This window comes from Sycon ciliatum, chromosome 5 (genome assembly GCF_964019385.1).
Source record: "Sycon ciliatum chromosome 5, ocSycCili1.1, whole genome shotgun sequence".
Lineage (NCBI taxonomy): Eukaryota > Metazoa > Porifera > Calcarea > Leucosolenida > Sycettidae > Sycon > Sycon ciliatum.
Window position 1 is genome coordinate 21,170,580 of NC_088647.1, and position 22,868 is coordinate 21,193,447.

At 47.1% G+C, this 22,868-nt stretch overlaps 1 protein-coding gene and 1 long non-coding RNA gene across 2 annotated transcripts in view; both read right to left on the reverse strand.

Annotated features, from left to right (window-relative positions):
• Positions 1-2,292: 2,292 nt before the first annotated feature.
• The window catches only part of LOC135818008 (prenylcysteine oxidase-like), a 35,473-nt gene continuing 14,897 nt past the window's right edge, over positions 2,293-22,868 (reverse strand). The window contains 2 exon segments of the mRNA XM_065331325.1: positions 2,293-3,469; positions 3,471-4,483. Coding sequence (XP_065187397.1) covers positions 3,281-3,469; positions 3,471-4,079 — 798 coding nt within the window. The 5' untranslated portion in view covers positions 4,080-4,483 and the 3' untranslated portion in view covers positions 2,293-3,280.
• Positions 12,537-13,949, reverse strand: LOC135816671 (uncharacterized). Its single transcript, XR_010553450.1, has 2 exons — positions 13,312-13,949; positions 12,537-12,915 (listed from the first exon to the last, which is right to left on the reverse strand). It is a non-coding gene; the product is annotated as an uncharacterized LOC135816671 (long non-coding RNA).

A 22,868-nucleotide genomic window follows, 5' to 3' on the forward strand; every position in this document is an offset into this window, starting at 1 on the left:
TTCGCCAAAACGCCAAGGTCACAGGCGTCTTCATTACCGGACAATTACCCAAAGCCGACGACACCAGGACAGAGCGCATCAAGCAGTGAGCCGGAACCGGTGCTGTGTGACGACTGCGCTGAAGATGAACCTGCCACGGCTAGCTGTGTGAATTGTGGAGTATATCTCTGTGAAACTCATGCAGCTGGCCACCCACTCTTTAGGGCAACACGTAATCATAAATTGGCATCACTGACTGCTGAGCAAGAGAAGAACGCCCCAAGAACCACTAAACTACAGCACTATTGTGCTTTTCACCCCACTCAGGTGTTGAGCAAATACTGTGTTCCATGTGACCAGCTGGCATGTCAGCAATGCCTGGGCACAGGCGCTCACAGCAAACCCGAACAGAAACACCAACTTGTGCCCATTCAGAATGCTGTGCAGGATATGCGCCAAACTGTCGACACAAACTTCAGCAGTTGCTTGCCAGATGGGGACAGGCTGATCTCCACTGCACTGGATAAGGTAAAGATGGAGATGGAGTGTGTGAATGAAGCTGCGGAGTATGCCTCAAAGGAGATCTTGGAACAATTCAAGCAGCTGAAGATGGCCCTGGATGCAAGACAGCAGACTCTCCTGGAGGAGGTGGACCAACTGAGGAACAAGAAGCATGCGCTACTGGAAAGCCAGGTGGCCCGGCTAGAAGACGGCCTTGAAGTACATCACGCTGCGTCAGAGCTCTCGCAAAACTGCGATGACGAGACTGACTTTGTGAAGATGGCCCATTGGCTGAACAATGCAATTGATCGCAGGAAAGCTGTGGAAGGAAATGATCTCGAGCTATGCGCAAGAAGTCAGATCGTATTCGGTCATAACGCACCACAAGTCGCTGGTCAGATTGGAAATATCGGCACTGTCCAGGATTTTGCTGATTTCACCGACGGATTAGCAGCTCACATTGAAAATGCTCGTGTGAATGCGAACCTGAAGATTGTGATCAAGGGAAATGTGCCGTCAGGCCTGTCTCAGGAGTGTATCAATCGTCTTCGTTTCAACATTTCTGTTCACGATGAAGACAGCATAGAACTACCCACTACACTGCAGAAAGAAATTTCAGGAGAACGCCTTGAGCTGACACGCACACAGCCTTCACCTGCCGGTCTGCTCACTGTATCCGTACAATATGCAGAAGCGCACGTGCAGGGCAGCCCAAAGGTTATCAATATTCCGCCGACTTTCAATCCGAACCGTTGCCATGGAGATATTACTATAAGCAACAATGAACGCACAATACGGAAGAGTGTTGAGGGTTCTACCAGGGCTACATGTTCATCAGTATTAACAGCCAAGCATGGTATCAGCTGTATTCGAATAAGAATAGACCAGACAAGTCAGTATGCTGATGTGTACATTTGTGCCTGCTCCTCAGCTGAGCCACGACTGGAGACATTACATGACACAAAAGCGGAGATATTTGGCTGGCGTGGGTATGTACCAGATCCTACATGTAATGGTGATCGACTTGGACAGCGTTGGCGAACCGGTGATATCATCTCTCTGGAGCTCGACCGTGACAATCAAACGTTAACCGGTCATCACGAGCGCACTGACAGCAGGGAGGTACTTCACGGTGTCACCGGTACATGCTGCTGGTATGTTGCCCTGTGTGAACACGGTGATCAAGTCACGATACTGTAGACAATCAACTGCTGCCTGATACTTGAATAATTTAAAATTAATAATTATTTTTAAAAGACAGTGCATGCATGGATGTACTCAATTTTCTCAGAACCTTTTCATTTCGCGAAACACTGTATACCTGGAGTTGGGCAGCCTATGCCTTATCTTGAGTGCATGTTACCTACATGTAAGTCCTTGCTGTCACACATGATCACTGTGACCTATCTTCATCTTGATTGGTGTAGCATGCTTATACAACTTCGAAGTATGTTTTCAGTGCCGGCATACCACAAACTACTGAACAGTTCCCTTGTAATTGTTATTCAAGGAGTCTTCTGAACTCAATGTACATCGGAGGGCCTATTGCCTTGTGAGCGCAAAATGGCTTCTTTCTTTTATAAACCTCTAGCTCTATACAGCTGCCTTGTCCCCACTCATACCCGCACATTGCTTGGCTGCTCAAGAAAGTATCCTTTCAATGTGACATGCTATACATGATTGTTGTGTAAACATACATGCACAAACTTGTTGAATTGCTCATGGACTAGCGCAGCCATTTACACTTTATTTGTTAGAATTGAATTCTTTGGTTTCATCCTGATGGTGGGTCATGCCCAAAATTAAGTCATGTGTGTGTGTGTGTGTGTGTGTGTGTGTGTGTGTGTGTGTGTGTGTGTGTGTGTGTGTGTGTGAGAGAGAGAGAGAGAGAGAGAGAGAGAGAGAGAGAGAGAGAGAGAGAGAGAGAGAGAGAGAGAGAGTGACGTACATGAGAACGGGGGGGGGGGGGGTTACAGGTCGAGACTGAAGGTAGTGAGTGCTCTGTGGTATGCAAGCAGCAGTGGATGCTGCTCCCCTGTATGAACTTACTACCATTAGACAATTCCAAAACAAGATCAAGATAAGAATCTTACCAGGAGACTTTCTCCCCTTGACACCAATTCGAAGAAAGGAGAAAAGTTTGAACGCAGAAATCAGAGCATCGGAGTGGTAGCTTGCAACATGAATCATCTGCTATGGATGGTCTCAGGACCAACCAGTTTGCAGCCAGGCATCCAACACTTTCATCCTTGAACATTGATGAGAGCACAGTATAACCTGGGGCTAAAGCACAGCCAGCCTGTGCCGATCTCTTCTGCCAACTCCAGGCAACACTTAGTGCATGGATACTCAGTGCACATTTGTTTCTGTAGGCAGCTTGTTGAAATGCAGCTGTGTTAGGGCGTGTACAGTAAACCTCCCCAGATGCGGACGTCCCTGATCCGGGCATGTCCATGTACTGGGCACCTTTCTGACCGACCTACACTACAGTAGAGCCACGATTGTTTTGCACAAAACAAAAAAAAGCAAAATTTGACCCTTCAACAAAAAACGGTCCCAAAAACTATTGATTCGAAGAAGAGGAAAAATGTTACTTGCATGCTGTAACTATGCAAGTTCTGAGATACGGGCAATTCCTAGTTACGGTGGGCAGCGCTCGGTCCCAACCTGCCCGGGTCTGAGGAGTTTTACTATACTGCATTCCCTGGTGCATAGATGGCTCGTCGGGAATCGAGTATCGGTGACTGCCATGCACTGACCCGTGTGAACAACGAACCAGCATTCAGCACTTTCACCGGCATTACCCGCCCGGTGGGGCTGCGCATGACTGCTCAGAGTCGGAGCTGCGGTGTCCACTTTCCAAGCAGCTGCGCCGCGAGAGGCCCGCGTTGGCCAGGAGCGCGGCGTTGCGGCCGGATATGACGCTCATCTCCATGGCACTGGCCGCCCACTCAATGGGGCTGGTGTAGAAGATGGCCTGATCGAGGACGAACGACGGCAACTCCGCCCGTTTGCTGCTGTACTTGGGAAAGGCGGCAAACTCTCGCACGGTGACATGCTGTCGTGCACGAAACAGCTTGTCCAAAGTGCCATTGTCCAGCGGCTCTGGTGAGAAGATCTTCCACGGACTCGTTCTGTGCCGGTTCTTTGTGTATGGTTGATCCAGGTATGCCAATACAGCTGAAGGGAGTCACGGCTGGAGTTGATACGGCAATGGCTGTGGGAAACGACGTCGTGCTCGACGCATCCAGTCCGAAGTACTCGTTACTCGGCTGGCCAACGACAAACGTCACCACCGTGCGTTGGTACTCGCCGCGGTGCATTGTGCTCGCGCTGTGCGGAAAGCCGTTCAGCTCAATCCTGGAATGCTGCAATGGCGTTGCGATGACAACGGCATCAAACACGTCTGCCTCACCAGAGCCAGCGCTAACCTGGTACTCGACGGACGACCACGACGCCTGGTCAAGCCGCTGGACTGCGGTGACCGCCTGGTGATGCAGTGCAACGTCGGCGTTACCAAGCAGTCCTCTACACATCTCCTGGTTACCGCCCTCCACCGCCCAGAGACCGTCCTGCACACCGGCCAGGGTCACGGCCATCACACACGCGTTCAGCGTGTCGCCGTCCTGGTTGTAGTTGACGTGTGCGAAGGCACCGAGAAGCTGGCTCACGGTGGCCGCCGACAGGCCCCACAGGTTGCGCGCCTACCACGCGGCGTCCGAGCGCCGCATGTGCCGAAAAGTGCCGTCAGGCGTGGCCGTGTCGAACAGCTCGTCGACCATCCGAAAGTGACGCCCGCCGTCCTGCACCCGGTACAGGTGATCAAAGTCGTTCAGAAGCGAAGCGACCATAGAGTCGATCTTGAACGGGTCAAACCCCCAGTGGCGCAGAATGTTGAAGAGGTCGCGCGGAACGGACATCGGGGAGCTGCTGCTTTTCACCATGTACAGTCGATCATCGTAGACGCCAAAAGACTCTGTTTCGTCCAGCTTTGCTGACAGACCTACATTTGTAACAGCAGGCAGTGAGACAAGAAAGAGCAGAGTTCAGTTGCTGAGCAGTGCTGGGCTGTGCGACAGTGACCGAGGTGCAAGGGATACCTGCTAGTCGTAAAGGACAAATAACATGTGTGTGGGACCCCCCTCCCTCCCTCGCAACACACACACGCCATGTACACACACACACACACACACACACACACACACACACACACACACACACACACACACACACACCATGTACACACACACTTGTTCTTGTACTTGTTGCTCACTGCCAAAACTAGTCACGTGGGTTGCCCCGGGAGAGGGGAGAGAGACTCAAAATGAATCTTGGAAAGATGACTCAATTGGCTATTGAACCGCCCAATGGCCCACAACCCCTGAAATCCCCAAAACTCTGGGTGGACTTGAAAATGATCCCACTTATCAACTCACCACATCTCAGTAAGTGGGTGAGGACAAGGTGCAGAAAAAGGATTGACGGCATCAGGGTATCCGTCCTGGGATCCAACTGCAGTTACCCCTGCCCCCAGTGAATGTAATACTTCGTACTAGTGCGGGTGGCTAAATCAGAGTGGATCAGAGTGTGAACAAATGCTGATGTGAACGGAATACTGGTAACTTTCTAAATATTCGAAGTCGCACGCACATGTGCAATCCATCAGGTGGCTGACACCTAACATAACATGTTATACAGTATGATGGCATGCAGTTCTATGCATAACCTAGCAGAGGATCAGCTAACCCCACTCACACCGCTCTCACTTCCCAGGGCTTACGTTAGCTGAGTGCCTACTATACGGGTAAGTACCATAATGAACAACTGAGAGAATGTGTCTATGTGGTAGTACCGTAAAATCCCGCCAGAGCGCCCCGTCTCTCCCATCCGCCCCTCCCTGACTTCTTGTCAGGGACGTGATTGATTGTATCCTCGTATGACTCTGTCGCAGTCTGTGATGCCGTACTGCACTGCAGACGCGTGCCCGACCCCGTTGGAAATGTACGCAACAGTGCCCACCCTCCTGACCAGGGATCGCACAAACCCTGCGTTTTGTTGGGTCTGTCCGACTCCTGGCTCTTGACCTTTGGTCGGTGTACGAGATGTACGAACAGTTTTCGTAGGGTGAGTACTTTTTCATGTAGCACTGAATGCGGCAAGTAGGACTCGCCCATCCGCCCCTCCCCACCTGAAGCGTCGAGGAGGTAGGGGCGCTCTGGCGGGATTTTACGGTAGTAGGAGTGGTGGTGGACTGTGAGTGTGGTGGTGTGAAGGGTAGGTTGAGCGAACCTAACCTCGTGCTATAGGGCTAAAACCAGTTCAAACTACAACGCGATGAAGGTTTTTGCTCCACGAGTCACAGAGCCTAGCTACCAGTACTAGTATCCTACCTGGCCATCCCCATCGCGGTCCAGCAGCTGCATGAGAAACTCCACCTGGCCCTGATCGACCTGCATCTGCTCGCACATGATAGCCAGATCGTCCTGTACCAGGTAGCCCAGTGAATTCGTGTCCAGCGAGGCGAAGATGCCCCTCACTCCCTCAGGCTGGTCTCGTCCAGCAGCGCCGTCCATGATCACCGCCTGCTCGTATGCGCTGTCCTGGTGGAGGATACTACATCTCAGTTTACAGGGGACCGTGCAGAACTCCGGACCTTAGATGGTGGTTCTGTGAACAGTACAGCTAATACTCCGCAACTACTTTCCAATACAATCAGTGTCTTTTTGAATCAATTAGCAGTCTGCTGCAAATTCAAACGTGCCTCAACACTTGCCATCATTCATTACCGTGGGAGGCGGAGAACAACATCCTACAAGACACGCTCATTCCAGCCAAGAGAGCAACTATTATTGATGATCTCGCACTATATATAGTCGTTGCTCTCTTCGGCGTTCAAAACACTCCTCACTTCACCACAAAATGCAGTGATTTCACTGATCTCTCATGACGTTATACTTAGTAAACTCTTGTAGCTGCTGTTGATTCTGAAAATTCAACACAAGAAAATGATCCTATAATTTAAATGTCTGCTGGCTGTGCGGTGGTGGTGCATAGCCTGGACGGCCCTGTATCCATGGTGTCAGAACTGTTGTCCAGAATGCGATGGAGCTCAGACTCAGAGAGCGAGAGTGAACATGATCGCAGAGTGTATACATTGTAGTTCTGGCATGATGATGGACCACGTAGAATTCCAGATTACTTTCCCGGCTTCATGAACAAGTCATGTACAAATCAGGTGTCTACATTTGTACATGTGTGATGTTTAGCTTGGCTTGGCGTCGCCGCCCTCTTATCTTCTAGTTGTAGATCTACATGAAACACAGGCCGACAGCGTCGGCAATGCCCAGGCAGTGCAGAGTATGACAGCTGATCATTGCAGTGATATTGTTGACGGGTAGTACGGGCAGCACAGGGAGTATGTTTACTACCGAATGATAATGATATTCGGTCGGTTAGTGTACAAGTATAATGCGTCAGGCGAGTTGCGGCTACTCATATTGTGTTGACGCTCATTGCTATTAAAGGGGAAGTTAAGGCAAAAATCAAAATTTCACCAGTTGTAGTCTTCGGGGTGCTGAGTCGAATGGTCTTGGTCCGAGAAAGCTGAGACACTCCCTTCCTACTTGAATCCCAATCGAACTCGCGCACTTCCACCGAAACTGGGTGACTGCGCCCTACGAGATGGGGATTTGTATGCAAAATGTCACTAAAAGCGCCATTTCGTTCTTATAAAAGCACGGATGACCGCGATAGGCCCATATGTTGTAGTCTTTTGGACGCTGAGTCGACTGGTTTTGGTCCGAAAAGGCTGCGATGCAGCGTTCCTCCTTTATTCCCAATCGAACATGGTTGAAGAAGCGGTCACGTGCTCCTGGGTGCCAAAATCAACTGGTCACCACGCCAGCAGGCGACAACTTTCACACCAAGGTTCAACTCGAGCGACAGGATCTAGGACTGCACCCAAAAAAGGTCAAAACTAGGGCTCAAACGGGCTGTAAGTTGTACCCTGCAGGCACGATGACCAGGTGACTGGTGTACACAGGAGCACGTGACCGCTTGTTCAACCATGTTCGATTGGGAATTAGGGGCGAACGCTGCATCGCAGCCTTTTCGGACCGAAACCAGTCGACTCAGCGTCCAAAAGACTACAACATATGGGCCAATCGCGGTCATCCGTGCTTTTATAAGAACGAAATGGCGCTTTTAGTGACATTTTGCATACAAATCCCCATCTCGTAGGGCGCAGTCACCCAGTTTCGGTGGAAGTGCGCGAGTTCGATTGGGATTCAAGTAGGAAGGGAGCGTCTCAGCTTTCTCGGACCAAGACCATTCGACTAGCACCCCGAAGACTACAGGTGAAATTTTAATTTTTGCCTTAACTTCCCCTTTAAAGGTTAGGCTAGTAACCTATCAGCACACGAATCACAGAATACATGTACATGTACATGTAGTTTCGACTAGGCACTGTAAAAGATAGCGCTAGTGGCACCAACTACATATTTGGAGGTCAGAGCATAGACCAAATAGCTTTTTAAAAGGTAGCGCTAGTGGCGCCAATTACATAGTGAAACAATGAATACTACTACAAAAATAGTATCAAACAACAGTGGGGACCACGGTACTACAATGTCAAAACAGTGACAACAGAACTAATTACTTTCGCACATACTTCTTTTGCACGCGCAGTTCAGGCTTCAGCTTGGCAATGTACACTGCCTCCAGCACAGCAAGGTATTTTGTTGCGCGCACGCGCTTGATTTGTGAAGTGAGAATGGGTGCCATGTTTGCAGGCTGCACTTAGGCAGGCCGGTGAGGATGCCAAGTGACGGAGTATCGCCGAGTCCTACTCATTATTGTCTGCGTCCGGTGGTCCATTCGTGCGGCTGCTATTATGCAGGGCAGTTGTGCCGCTGGCGACTTCTCTGCCGGGCGAGGGGTCATACACTGCTCCACATGTGTCGATCCTGTATCAGCCGCTTGTTGCAGAGCGTTGTTGCGGAGACGCAGCCGTTCACTTCGTCTCGTGACAGTTGCTGCTGGTGGTTTGATCGGTGTTGGTTTTCTCCTCCCTTTGTTGACGGTGACGTCATGACGGTGATGTCTTTGACTGGTCACCCTCTCCCTGTCCTAACCGGTGTCGTCGTTACTGTAACCATGGTAACTATCCGTACGAGTTTGTTGGGGATGTGCTGCTCGATGCGATCGCCCAATCGTTGTGTTGTCCTGCCAATGTACCTGTGATCACACTCACAGGTGAATATTGACATTACTTTAAAAATACATCATTGGCAGAACATCCTTGTTCCAGGTGGTGGACTGAAACATCTTCCAGGAATTCACTGATGAGACCTACATGTACATTGATACTATAGTGGTGGAAACAGCGCTGTAAGAAGGGAAAACTATTAATAATTATTTGTGTCAGTATCTACAACTTACTTAGAGTCATGTTGCTGGTAGTAGTAGTAGCCTGGCAGGAAAGAGCTCTATGCTAGCACGAAGCTGGCCATTGTAAAGCTGAGTCAGAATGGTGAAAAATCTAGTCAGATTGCCAGAATTTTGAACCTGAACGAGCGTACGTGCCGTAGAGTCATTGCCAAACATCATGTCAATGGACGTGTTGAAAACTAGACTGTTCTGGCCAGGGTGACCAGGGCCAGCTACGACCATCGTCTAAAGACACTCCATATGGCAGATAGATTCAAAACCAGCCCGAAACTGAGAGCTGAGACGACCGAGCAGACGGATTGACGGGTGTCTGGACGAACGGTGCGCAGGAGGCTGCAGAACGCAGGACAGAAGGGCTGCATCGCAGTGAAAAAGCCTTTCATGTAGGCCAAAAATTTGAAAAAACGACTAAAGTTTGACCAGGCCCACAGTAATTGGACAGTGGCAGATTGGAGTCGTGTGCTGTGGACTGATGAGTCAAAATTCAACTTCCATGCCTCTGATGGAGTGAGGTTTGTTCGCAGGAAGCCTGGAGAACAACACAGCCTGATTTGTTTGCGTGGTACTGTGAAGCATGGAGATGGAGATATCATGTATGGGGATGCTTGTCGGCGACGCGCGTTGGACGGCTTTTCAAGGTCGAGGGCATTATGACAGCCAACCAATACATCGGCATTCTGCAAAATGTCATGCTGCCGTCCATGACTGACCTTTTTGCTGTTGAACAGGCTATTTTTAAGCAGGGCAATGACCCCAAACATACAGCCAAGGCAACCAAAGCATGGCGCGCGACGCAAGACTTGACGGTGATGGAGTGGCCACTACAGTCACCAGATTTGAATCCCATCGAGAATCTATGGGAAATGCTCAGCCAGCACCGCCAGGGCAGCAGGAGGGCAAACAACGATGGTGAGCTCTTCACTGAGTGCTAGCAGGCATGATATTCGATTTCACTGGATATCTGCCGCCGCCTCGTCGAATCGATGCCGCGCCGCATGGCGGCTATGATCAAGAACAAAGGAGGCCCAGTAAATTGGTACAGGCTGACTCCAGAGAGTCTGGCCTTAGTTTCTGTAGGGATTAGAACAGTTAAGATGAGAAATAGTTGACTCTACGCGCGTATTGTAGATTGTGCAATATTGGCCAAAAGTGATGTCCGGCCGCACATTGCCATACTTAGGGATTGGGACACAGAAAATATACTTTTGGGAAATATTTTTGAATATTCTCCTCTAAACTTTGTATCTGCTCTAGAAAATGACAGGTGTACAGCTTGTTGTGCCATTTTGTTGAATATAACCGAGAAATCCACCTGCGGACAAGACTTTTGGCCACCACTACTAGATCTACATCCGACTGTACACAGCTACCACCCGACTTCTCATATATATTGGCAGTCTTCTGACGAGCCAGGAGATGTTGAATTAATAATAATAATAGTACTATGTCGTGTCCGGGTATTGCTGCATGTACATGTACGTGCGTCCATGGATGCGTGCTTGTTCTCTAGCAGGTCAATATTGACAGAATTCCCCCAAAACTCTTCTGAAGATCAATGGATCTGGCAAAAGATCGATAGAATTCCCCTAAAATTCCCAAAATTTTCTCGACGATAGTATTCCCAAATTATTCCGGGAATAATCCGCGCACCCCTAACGGCGGCGGGCTTCGCCCGCCGCCGTGCAGCAGGACTTTTGCCAGCACCCTCGTGACGTTGCAGATATGTGGCTTGATTATTGTAGTTGACGTTGATTTAGTGACTTTGGCAAGTAACTTAGTTTGAGTCGTGTCAAGAAGTCAGGTAGGATTCAGTACTAGGCAGTAGTGAGACGTGAGTGGTAGTCTTTGCCGGTTTCTGAGGGTATCCTGGATTTGGTGTGCAGCGCTGTGGAAATGGCTTGCTGTGGAGGTCCCAGCACTGGATGTTGTATCAAAGGTACGACCTCGCAGCACGTGCTAAACCTTAAAAAAATTCAAAAATTGACTTGGGTCTGTGGGAGTGTGTGAGAGAACGCCCACTCGTTCCGTTGTGACAGATTCCAGGGCCTCGTTGAGGGGCCCTACCCCATCACCCATGCCATGGCTGCTTCTGGACTTGTTCTAGGTTTGGGTCCCGCGCACGAACAGAATGAGCACGAAAATGTGAAAAAATTGTAAATGCATTTGTTTGGCTCCTGGGTGGCTCGCACACCGTGGCACTATGCCGGAAATTTGAGTTTTTCCGGCCTGGAAAGCCTGTCAGTGAGGCGCAAGAACTTGTAAATCATGTCCTGAGGGCCAGTATAGTGGCAGGAGTGTGTGGTCAAAATTTCACTCAAATCCATTGAGAAACACCAAAGTTACGGTCAATTGAATGCCATATGAAATTTATGGGTAGGCTGCCCCCTTAAAGGGGAACTCCGGTCCAAAATCACCCCCATTTTTTATTGCGGAATCCATTAGAGTATGTCGTAAGTGGTAGAATGGCGAAAACCGGAAGCTTCTACGACAAGGATAACATACCTAAATTACCAATTGCAATTTTCCATATTTGGCACGAGGGGGCCCCCTCCCACCCTGTGACGTAAAACGTTCTCAGCCCGGTCCACTCAGATGAAATTTTCAAATAATTGAAGCAAGAATGAAAAGTCCTTGGCCATTGTTGAAGTGCTTGTTGTTCTGTGCCATGCCCGATTTATTGTCACGACTCGCTGCTGCGTCTCTGGATGCAACAATGTCACGAAGAAAGAGGCGCCTGCGGGCTGTCGTAGCATGGCTTTCCTCTGGCTGACGCGAACCTGACGACAGCTTGGCTATGGAGAGTATGTTGGAAGGATTTTTCTCCGACGAAAAATAATCGTGTCTGCACTGAGCATTTCACTGAGATGTGCTATGAAAGAGATTTCCAACAAGAGTTTGCACAAAGCATTGGTGGCTATAAGCAGAAGCAGCAGCGACGCTTGAAGCCAGGGTCTCTGCCATCCTGAAACTTGGCGGTGCATGTCATACTAATAGTTAGTAGCTCCTCTACCTCTGCTGCCAGCAAAAGCAGACCGACCATCTTCGATTTACTTCCAGGAACGTGAGCACGATGAGGTAAGTGAACGGCATGATTTTGTGCCGTCCAGAACGTAGCTCTAAACGACTACAGTCCAACTCAAAGTCCTCTACTCAAAATCCTAGTCAGTGAAGTCGAGAATTGATGTAATGCACATGGAACGTTATCATGTGTGTTATTTCGGTTCTCTTTATCTGTAAGTTTCCATTGCGTTACTTTCCGGTTGCAGCTACACTGCCACAAATACAAGGTACAGTATGATTTGTAGTCTGGAAATTGTCCATGCTGTCATACTGAAGTGGGCACCAAAACGTGTCCACTTTTCGTACAATGGCATGAGAGCACGGGTACAGTCGGCATGTCTGTCCCACAATGCCAATATAGAGAGAGTGCACGCCAAAACCAAGGAGGGTGTGCTCAGGTACAGGCTGGAATACACCAAGAGCACAAAGTGGCCAAGAAGCTGCACGACAATGTCCTGCAACTTCTTGAAGGACCTGTTGAACGATGTGCATACAACCATTCTCAGCATTCGCAACGGCACAACCCCATGCTCCCGAACACAGTACAGTCTTGTGCCATTGTATCTGTCAACTTTACCAGATTGTTCATGCAGCTGCATTGGTGCAAAGCATGCGCCCACCCGAAAACACAAATATTGCCCGAGTCAAGAATAGTTATAAATCGTGTCTGTCAACTGTTTTCTGCATGCACATGTACCAATGATTATGTGAACGTCAACCAGGCCAAGAAGCATTATCATCATCATCATCATCATCATCATCATGTCCAACTGCTTCCTCAAAGCCCCAGTGCGCATCTGCATTGGCTTCTGGTACAGCTGCTTTATCTTCGATACCACGCAAGACGGTATCACACGCCGCTGCTTGCGTCCAACGTATCCATGGGTGAACCATGTGTATTGTCTATACGCCACACGTCTCCAAATCCTGCACAAAACAGTTGGAGAGATGTAGACACACATACCACGAGTGTCTTCATGATTGTGTAAAAGTAAATAGTTTCAGTGTAAATAGTTTCGGATTCGAATTAATATTTCTATGGGCTGCTATACTAAAGACACTTTGGCCTTTTTTCAAATTTACATCACTTTTACACACAGTTGAAACACTGACAGTGCTAGGAATAGTATGAATGAAAGACATCGTTGTACCAGTATAATTATATTGGCATGGGTGCAATAGAACTTCATGATTGTGTGATGGAAGTTGGTGAATTTGAATACTGTACACAAAATCATTGCACAACACTTCCCATCTACTTTGTACCGGTACATGAAACATGGAAAGAAAGGAAATAATGAAACCGATTCAGTGAATCCTCACCTGTTTGACCACGGTCCACACCTTGCCCGAAATTCTTCGAAGGAAAGCAATGCAACCTCGAGCACTGATTTTTGCAGGCAAACAACAGCAAACTCTGAGTGCTGCGTGACGCACTGCAGCCCTTCCTGCTCGCCGCGTTTACTGAAAGCTGCAGGAACCTCCCAGCAACAAGTCGACTCGACCTCGCTCCACATCATGCTGCATTGTCCGCAACGGCATCAAGCAGTGCTTCTCACGCGAGCACTTGCAACCAAAGCGTTCTCTTCACGTTCATCTGTTTTGTAGTCTCAGAAATATTACTTGTAGACAGTTTCGCAGACGCTGATGCGCGCTTCGGCTCGAACCTAAAAGGCCTCGGTGTTGTTGAATCCGAAGTGGCGTCCACCTCCACACCTCCCGTGGTCTCCTCTTCCTCCAACATGATGATCGAATGAATACTAGTACAAGGGTTATTGATTGAAGAAAAAACAGTGAATACCTTTTTCAAAATTTCTGCAGGTCTACCATTTGAATAAAAAAATTTGGAGGTCACTGAGAACGTTTTACGTCACAGGGTGGGCGGGGGCCCCCTCGTGCCAAATATGGAAAATTGCAATTGGTAATTTAGGTATGTTATCCTTGTCGTAGAAGCTTCCGGTTTTCGCCATTCTACCACTTACGACATACTCTAATGGATTCCGCAATAAAAAATGGGGGTGATTTTGGACCGGAGTTCCCCTTTATGTGTATGTGCATGTGTACCATACGTCTGTAGGGAGTAGTTCGAGTTGCTGCTGATCGCTCTGCTCTGAGCTCTCCCTCCCCGTGCAGTTCAGTAATCCTCAGTCACGTAGTATCACAGATACATAATCATTGTATTCTCTCTCCCCCCGTTTACTCGCAGTTATTAGTATCCTATTCTCTTCTAATACTATGTGCTTCCATAGCCTTTACTATGTTCTTCCATAGCCACTTCTACAGGCTAAGCCTTCGCCGTCATTTTATTGGGTCGTCCTCCCGTTTGAATGTGCGAAGTGAAATAAAAACCAACCAACCAAAGCTGCTGCTGGCACTCGGACTGCTGGTCGACTCCAGCCATGTCATAATTTTTACTGTCATAATCCAGCACACGCATGCGCCGACTGTACTCGGCTGCACGATAGGGATGTCCAGATTCTGTTTTCAATTTTTTTGCATTTTGGGGTAAATCTACCCCACTTTTGCATTTTCGGATTTTGCCTGTTTCTGCACGGTTTCGACCCAGAAAAGGGCGGTTTTCCTGGGGTTTTCGCTCTACGTCACGAAATGAGAAACTTCGCAAGAACTTTCGCAACTTTGGCCGCGAAACTTTACTTGCAGGGAACGCGAAATGAAAATGTGCAGAACACAAAGTTCGTGCGAAAACTTTCGCTCTACGTCACGAAGTGAGAAACTTCGCACGAACTTTCGCAACTTTGGCCGCGAAATTTGCAGGGAACGCGAAATGAAGCTTTGTTGTCATGGTAACGAACGCATTTTTTCCGCGGTTTGGCTAAAAAAAATTGAATTTTTTAGAAAATTTTAGAAAAGCATAAAAAAGAGATATGCATTTTGGTAAGATTTGGCCGCATTTTGCATTGCAATTTTTCCAAAAAAACGCGCAGAATCGGGCCAACCCTCATGATTATTATTATTCAAATAATCGACGTGGAGACAACAATTTTATAATAGCAATAAAGAGAACAAATTCTGCAGTCATCGCCACACTACAACGAAGTCATGAAAGTTTACCAGAATTAATTTTCTTGTCACATTCATCAGTGGAAAGTCGTGACTGAAGAGTAACCATGCTGAACAATGATTAAATATACATTCAATGATGTGTTACGAGAACAAAATGCAGTGTCAAAATAGAATAACAGAACATAATGTGTCACTAGAGCGCGCAATGTCGTCTTTGAGGAATACTCTAGAAAATTAATTCTATTAGTGCAATTAGGAGTATAATCGATGCAGACATGGCCAAACAACAACGAGTTCATGGAATTTTTAAGGATTTTTATGTTATTCAAAATCGATTTTCGTGTTCCGCTCATCAGTGAATAGTATCGGAACTGAGGGTACTGTGTACAAAATAGAACATTTTATAACAGCATAATTAATTAAAAGTGTGAACAACAAAGGAAGTGCTACAGCATTACATAATAGGTGTCAAACATAGTGCTAACGTATATAACTGAGTGCAGCCACAAAGCAAGAGGTGATACAGTGCAACATGACACAACATTTACATCTGATAACCAGCTACGAGAACAACTTTAGCGCGACTACATGCTTCTTTTGTTTACAAAGAACAGGATTATGCACACGAATACATACAGCTTCCAGAACCTTCAACTGCTTAACATAACTTGCACAAGGCTCGGGCATATCATGCACTAGAGATAGAAAGAGTGTTTCTGAAAGAGGATATAGCCCGGTCCTCGGACACACTTCGTATTGTACAGTCTGAGTTTAGAGGATTGTATCGTGCTGCTCGCGCGTTCCTTTCAGTCCATGACTACCTTCGATTTAGTTCCCTAATTGCTGCAAATGACAATAAACAACAAGTCAAGTTGATTGCAAAGTATGAGAAGAATTACAAGTGGTTACGCGTAAAGCGATTTGGTTCGCTCCACATGAATACGGATACAATTATTAACCGCGCTAACATCCAGCTTACTACCGTCCAAAAGGAACTGCTTTGCCGAGGCACGGACTTCGGTATTCCTCCAAGCAGCAACAAGAAAGAGGTCATCCTAACAGAATTTGAATTATTTCACAAAAAACTCATCAACCTTACGCCAGTATCTAATGCCCAACAAGCCGTATGCACTGCCAGTGTTAGGGCAATAGCGGAGGAGCATGCCGAGAAGCCTCCTGATCGCAGCACATTCTCCTTATCTCGTGAACATCTTAAAACTCGCCAGGAACTCATTAAAAACAATGCGATCATTATCACCCGACCTGACAAAGGACGGGCCACAGTCATCCTCACTAGAGAGGAATACCTTTCTAAAATGGCAGTCATCCTTGATGATACCTCGAAGTTCTCAAAATTAGGCCCAGTCGCGACTCATGACAACACCGTAAAAGTAGAGAAGAACCTAGTTACGTATCTCAAGCGACTAAAAGCCGAAAAGGAAATTACCAATGGCGAGTTTCTTAAAATCAAGCCAATGGGTTCCGTCCGTCCACGACTTTATGGCTTGCCAAAAATACATAAAACCAATTGTCCTTTGCGACCGATACTATCAATGGTTTCATCTCCACAGTACAGCATTTCTAAGTGGCTCTGTGTTATTCTCGGGGTCGTACAAAGTTATTACTGTACGCGCACAGTGAAAGACAGTTTCCAGTTTGTAGATATCTTGCGCTCTCATCAGGTTCCCGCTAGTGCTCATATGTGTTCGTTTGACGTAGTATCATTGTTCACGAACGTACCATTGGATGAGACAATCGATATTTGTGCTGATGTACTGTATCGAAATGATTCGGTAGATACTCCTTGGTTGTCGGAGACAGCCTTCCGTAAGTTAATGTCCTTGGTCACTACTGGCGTAGAGTTCTCGTTCAACGACATAATGTATCGGCAGGTGGACGGTGTGGCCATGCGCCGGCTGTTCCAGTGCCACCACCGGCCCCACCACCTGGGGTGCCGTGGGTGGCTGGGGCTGGGGTGGGTTTGCCATCATTGACCTGGCCACCACTTCTCGACCCACTGCAAACGGCAGCGGAGCCTACTCTAGCACAACATCATCGTCCTGGAATGGAGGAGGGGCCACCGAGAGACACTGAACCTTCACCTCGGCAGTTGCCCTTGCCTCCGCCTGAGCCACCCCCTTTACCTTTGGTGACTACCGAGACGGTGGTCCCCCGGTGCTGGGATCCACGGTGCCGACTGTGTCTGGACAGAGAGGGAGATCATCGACAAACCAAAATGAAACCAATATCCTCACCCATAGACCCAGAAGAAGCACAGCAAACTATTCACTTGAAATTTATGCACGGAATGGACTTGGCCCACGCAAAATGGACAGTGGAAATGGGTGTGCAGTAGCAGAGAACCCAGCAACGGTAACGCGGAGCAGCGGTCAAACGACTTGTGATGCTGGTGGAGATGATGGAGCCATGTTGGAGGCTGATAAGGAGTGCAGTGAGACTGAGCATCAAACGGATGATGAGGAAGTGACTGATGATGATGATGGTGGTGATGAGGACGATGATGATGAAGATGAGACGGAGGACGAGGATAAGGCGGAGGAGATCGAAGGAAAGGAGCGGGATGAGACGGCAGAGAGCGACGTGAGCAAAAAGTCAGCTGTATTTTGTCACTTGTTATCACGTCCAGATTGTCGTAGTGTGTACGATGATTCTCACTTTTCTGTTTTGTGCCGTGCAAGTTATGTTAAGCAGTTGAAGGTTCTGGAAGCTGTATGTATTCGTGTGCATAATCCTGTTCTTTGTAAACAAAAGAAGCATGTAGTCGCGCTAAAGTTGTTCTCGTAGCTGGTTATCAGATGTAAATGTTGTGTCATGTTGCACTGTATCACCTCTTGCTTTGTGGCTGCACTCAGTTATATACGTTAGCACTATGTTTGACACCTATTATGTAATGCTGTAGCACTTCCTTTGTTGTTCACACTTTTAATTAATTATGCTGTTATAAAATGTTCTATTTTGTACACAGTACCCTCAGTTCCGATACTATTCACTGATGAGCGGAACACGAAAATCGATTTTGAATAACATAAAAATCCTTAAAAATTCCATGAACTCGTTGTTGTTTGGCCATGTCTGCATCGATTATACTCCTAATTGCACTAATAAAATTGCTTTCTCCACGCCGACTCTTTAAAATTAATTCTGGTAAACTTTCATGACTTCGTTGTAGTGTGGCGATGACTGCAGAATTTGTTCTCTTTATTGCTATTATAAAATTGTTGTCTCCACGTCGATTATGTGCATATTTTAAACGGAGATACTCTAGGAGTCAGGTTGAAACCCTGAATGATGCTCTGCGCAAACGCTACTTGGCTAGAAACATTTCACATAATATTATCTTTTTGAAGCGCTGTAAGGAAAATGGAGTGTGCCCTACTTCCATCCAGAATCGGGTGCACAAAGCCCGTGCTTATCACTCATTAGCAATAGAAAGAGTATTCCTCAAAGACGACATTGCGCGCTCTAGTGACACATTATGTTCTGTTATTCTATTTTGGCACTGCATTTTGTTCTCGTAACACATCATTGAATGTATTCAGCATGGTTTCTCTTCAGTCACGACTTTCCACTGATGAATGTGACAAGAAAATTAAAATTAATTTGTTCTCTTTATTGCTATTATAAAATTATTATTATTATTATTATGAAATGATCCAAAGGCAATGTGCCTATTGATAGGGACTTCAGACCATTTTTTCAAATCGGTTTTCTGTGGCTTATGTTTTGCTTTTTGGATAGGTTAGAGCTTCCTGAGGAGTTTGGTCTTTAGTTTTTCTAAATCGGACAAAGGAAACTAAAGTTACAAGCAAAATAGTCATCGCCTATCACCGGATTTTTCCGACAAACGTCCCACACATTTGAGATCAGAGAGATTATGTCAAACTGAGAGAACCCACTTTCCTTAGCAACGCATAGCAACCGCACACCAGATCCAAAAACAATCTTGATTCTCCGCATGAAATAGCTGAATATCATGGTTTACAATGTAGTGGTAAGTAACAGGAGACATTGATAATACAGTCCTGAGATAGCTTCGGACTGTTGGTGTCAAGAAAAAGAATGATCACGGAAGAGGCACTGACTAAGCCCAACATGTACATGTACATGTACAGGACATTGTATTGGCTGGGGTAATCGTAGCACGCACATCAGCAGAGATGCAGCAAATAGCAACAAGAATATACAGCAAATCTCCCAGTTCGGCACTCTTTCAGCTATTCTTGCCGAGCTCAACCAGATCGAGCATAACAGCATTGGAGACAAGAATGGGGGCATGGACCGAAACAGCCAAAAGCAATTCAATTTGTACATCAGCGTCATTTAGCGCAGGATTCTTCTCGCTGCTTTCCATACTGACTATGGCGGCGGTGCACGGCAAAGTACAAAGAGGAATAATGCAAGAAATAGGTCTTCTGGAAGGTGAAAACAATAAAGACTACCTTCTACATGTATCTGGACTAATTCGAGGTCGTAGAATACGAATATCACATTTTCAAGAAGGGGACCCGGACGGATCATATAGTTTCTCACCTTTCCCTTCCATCCGCATACGTATCTCCGTCAAAAATGAACGTAACAGCTCCATTCTTGCTGGTCCCAAACAAAGGCAAGCTCCAACAAGACGAACCGAAACTTTCTCCAACTGTACAAGACTTCCTTCATTTCGAAAAACGGTTCCACATTTCTTTACACGACTTGACATCACACGATTTGTGCAGGCCTCGATTTGCACGCTTTTGCCTTTTGGGCCATGAAGTCACGTGGTCTGAACAGACTGAAGTCCCTACTGTACTATCGATTATCCATATAAAACCGCTCTGTGAGCGGTTCTGAAAAACCTTTACTGGTACTGCCCCGTCGTAAAAGTAAGAAATTAGAACTGGCCCATTGTCCCCCCAAATGTGAACTGATCCACCTAAATCGCGAATGACGGGACCCGAACGCACCAGTAGCACGAGGTCGGGGGGGGGGATCATAGGGTAACACCACCTACCGCTAGTACAGTACATGGCCTATAGTCCGGACCAACGCATCCACAGGTAGGAACCTCGTGCTACTGGTGCGTTCGGGTCCCGTCATTCGCGATTTAGGTGGATCAGTTCACATTTGGGGGGACAATGGGCCAGTTCTAATTTCTTACTTTTACGACGGGGCAGTACCAGTAAAGGTTTTTCAGAACCGCTCACAGAGCGGTTTTATATGGATAATTTCAGTTCTTTTTCCGTTCCCTCCCCACCCCAACCCCGAAGGTAAACATGATGACCACGCGCGCGCGATGTACTGTATGTAGCCATGAGACTGCAATAACACACTGATACATACCAGCCCTCCCCGCCTCGCTACCCCGCACACAGATACACAAACATGCGTATGCACACGGCACACACACGTGGCCACGCACATGCACACAACACAAACAGGAAATTATTCATATATAATGCCATGCAAAGCAGTGGCCACTGACTTGAGGAAGTCGGTTGTGAAACAAAAATAATTCAACTACAGCGTGCAGACAAGCTGACGGCCAAAGCACAACATAGCAAACATGACATTTGGCCAAGGATTGCAGTTTGCAGACCACGCCATGGAAGCAGCGAATACAGAATGTAATATCATACAAAGTGACAAGCAAGGAAGTGGCCATCATACACCAGAAACTTGCAGAAAGTCACACATCCAACAGATAGAGAAGTGAACAGCAATCTGATACAGCCCACACAGGACAAAGCTGACCTGATACTCGTCCCAGGATCGCAAGTGGCAAATCCTTTTCAATGCATAACATGAAGGTGTACGTTAGACGCATGGACAACATCTGACCGTGTCGCCAGCATACAATGTCATCACATGTTTACCCCACAAGTTACACACATGCACAGTAGAAGCACAATGAAAGCAATGGAAAAGTACGATGTGGTTGCTGAAGCATCTTCACACTTCAAATTCAGACTTCAATGTGGTCGTCACGGGATGATATACCTGCAAGATACAAGTGATGAAGAAAGAAAGCAGAAGGTCGTGAGGTAGGCTATGAGTAGCCCTTTCCCAAAGATGCCATAGTTTTTCGCAACTTATGCTTTTCGCAACCGTGCCAAAACAAGTGCTAGTTGCTGAAATCGCATCCATATTTTCAGAAAAAGCTCAAAAGTTGCCAATATCGCAACTCAAACTTGGAGAGTTCTTGTGCAAAACCTACAAAACATGGAGAAGAAATAGCAGAAAAGCAGGGATGCTGCGACAGCAAACTCGTACACCCCTTCCTGCTGTGAACCACCACTTTTACACATTGCCAGTAGCCTGTTGCATGTATCCTACATGTACATGTACATCATTACAGTGCACGGAAAAGAGAATGCACATAATTATCATAACTACCGTTGATCTACTGTTTCTCAGAAATGAGCCTGAAGCAATTTTGCAATATTATGATGCGCAATTCGACACGATCTGCGATGCTGCGTGCGATGTGCCCTGCTGTCATGATGGGGACAGTCACCGCGGTATGTTTTGTCAACGTCGCCCGTGCACTCTTCTGTCAAGTCCAAAGTGCTCACATACTTGGCAATGTCTTTGCGTGATTAACATTTATCCTAGTTATGTCACGGGTAACTTTAATGAAGTACCCGCAGGCCGTGTCGATCCGCACATCGTCCACTCTCTCATGTACTTGGCCTGCTTTGTCTGTGTATCCATTTCATGTGCGATCCACAAAATCGACTAGACAGTGGTTGCAATACGCTCTCTATCTGAAGACGTTCTTCTGGCGACATCTCGCCATGTACTTGGCCTGCTTTGTCTGTGTATCCATTTTCATGTGCGATCAACAAAATCTCAATGCACTACAGAGACTAGACAGTGGGTGCAATACGCTCTCTATCTGAAGACGTGAACCATTAAATTTTTTGGAAAAGTTATACGTACACCTGAAACGTAATGAAGTTCAGGAATAGAGAGAGTGACTACAATACGCTCTCGACCTGATAATCAGATATAGTGATAACGTGTTAGAAGGTAACAGATCTTCAGTCCCACCGTACCCTTCCGACACGACTGTGGACCATTAATTTTTTGAGAAATTATACGTACACCTTAAACGTAATGAAGTAGAGAGAGTGACTACAATACGCTCTCGACCTGATAACGTGAGTACAAGACACTCTCCACCTGAAAACGTGTTAGTAGAAGGTAACTGGCAACATATCAATGGGTTGCCTTACCGTGGTCTAGAGGAGACGTCTTCGCAGCAATATTTTCCCTCCTGCGCATTCAGTCGGCGACGCGACAGCGTTTACTGGGCCGTTCCAGTTGCGGAAGACATTCGATTCATCGGGCTAATTCAGCAACAGGGCCGTGGACACACAGGGGGCAGAGGAGAGACATTGTTAGGGGACAAGAAATATGCAGTGGCAAGTGGCGAGTGCCGCATGGATGTCAAGTTGTTATGCACAATTCAGCTATTACTTACGGTCCAGCTAGTCCTGCCATTGCTCGCTCGTCCTGGTTCCTCCTCGTTCGTCTTCCTGCACGTCTGCACTTCTCCTTCCCCACCGTTGGCTTTGCGGTACATGTACAGGGGTGCCGGAAGGAATTCCCACCATGTATCCATGTACAGGTCGTCCCCCGTTAATACGAGTCCGGTTAGTACATAAACCCCGTTAGTACATAAGAAATCTCAAGTCCCGGACGAAACGTGGTCACTTCCATACAAATTTTGTCGGTTAGTACATAATCCGTTAGTACATAAACCCCGTTAGTACATAACATTTCTCCGTACCCGCATGTCACCTACCTCAATAGTACATAATTTACTGATCTTTTGGCCTTCCAGTGGAGGC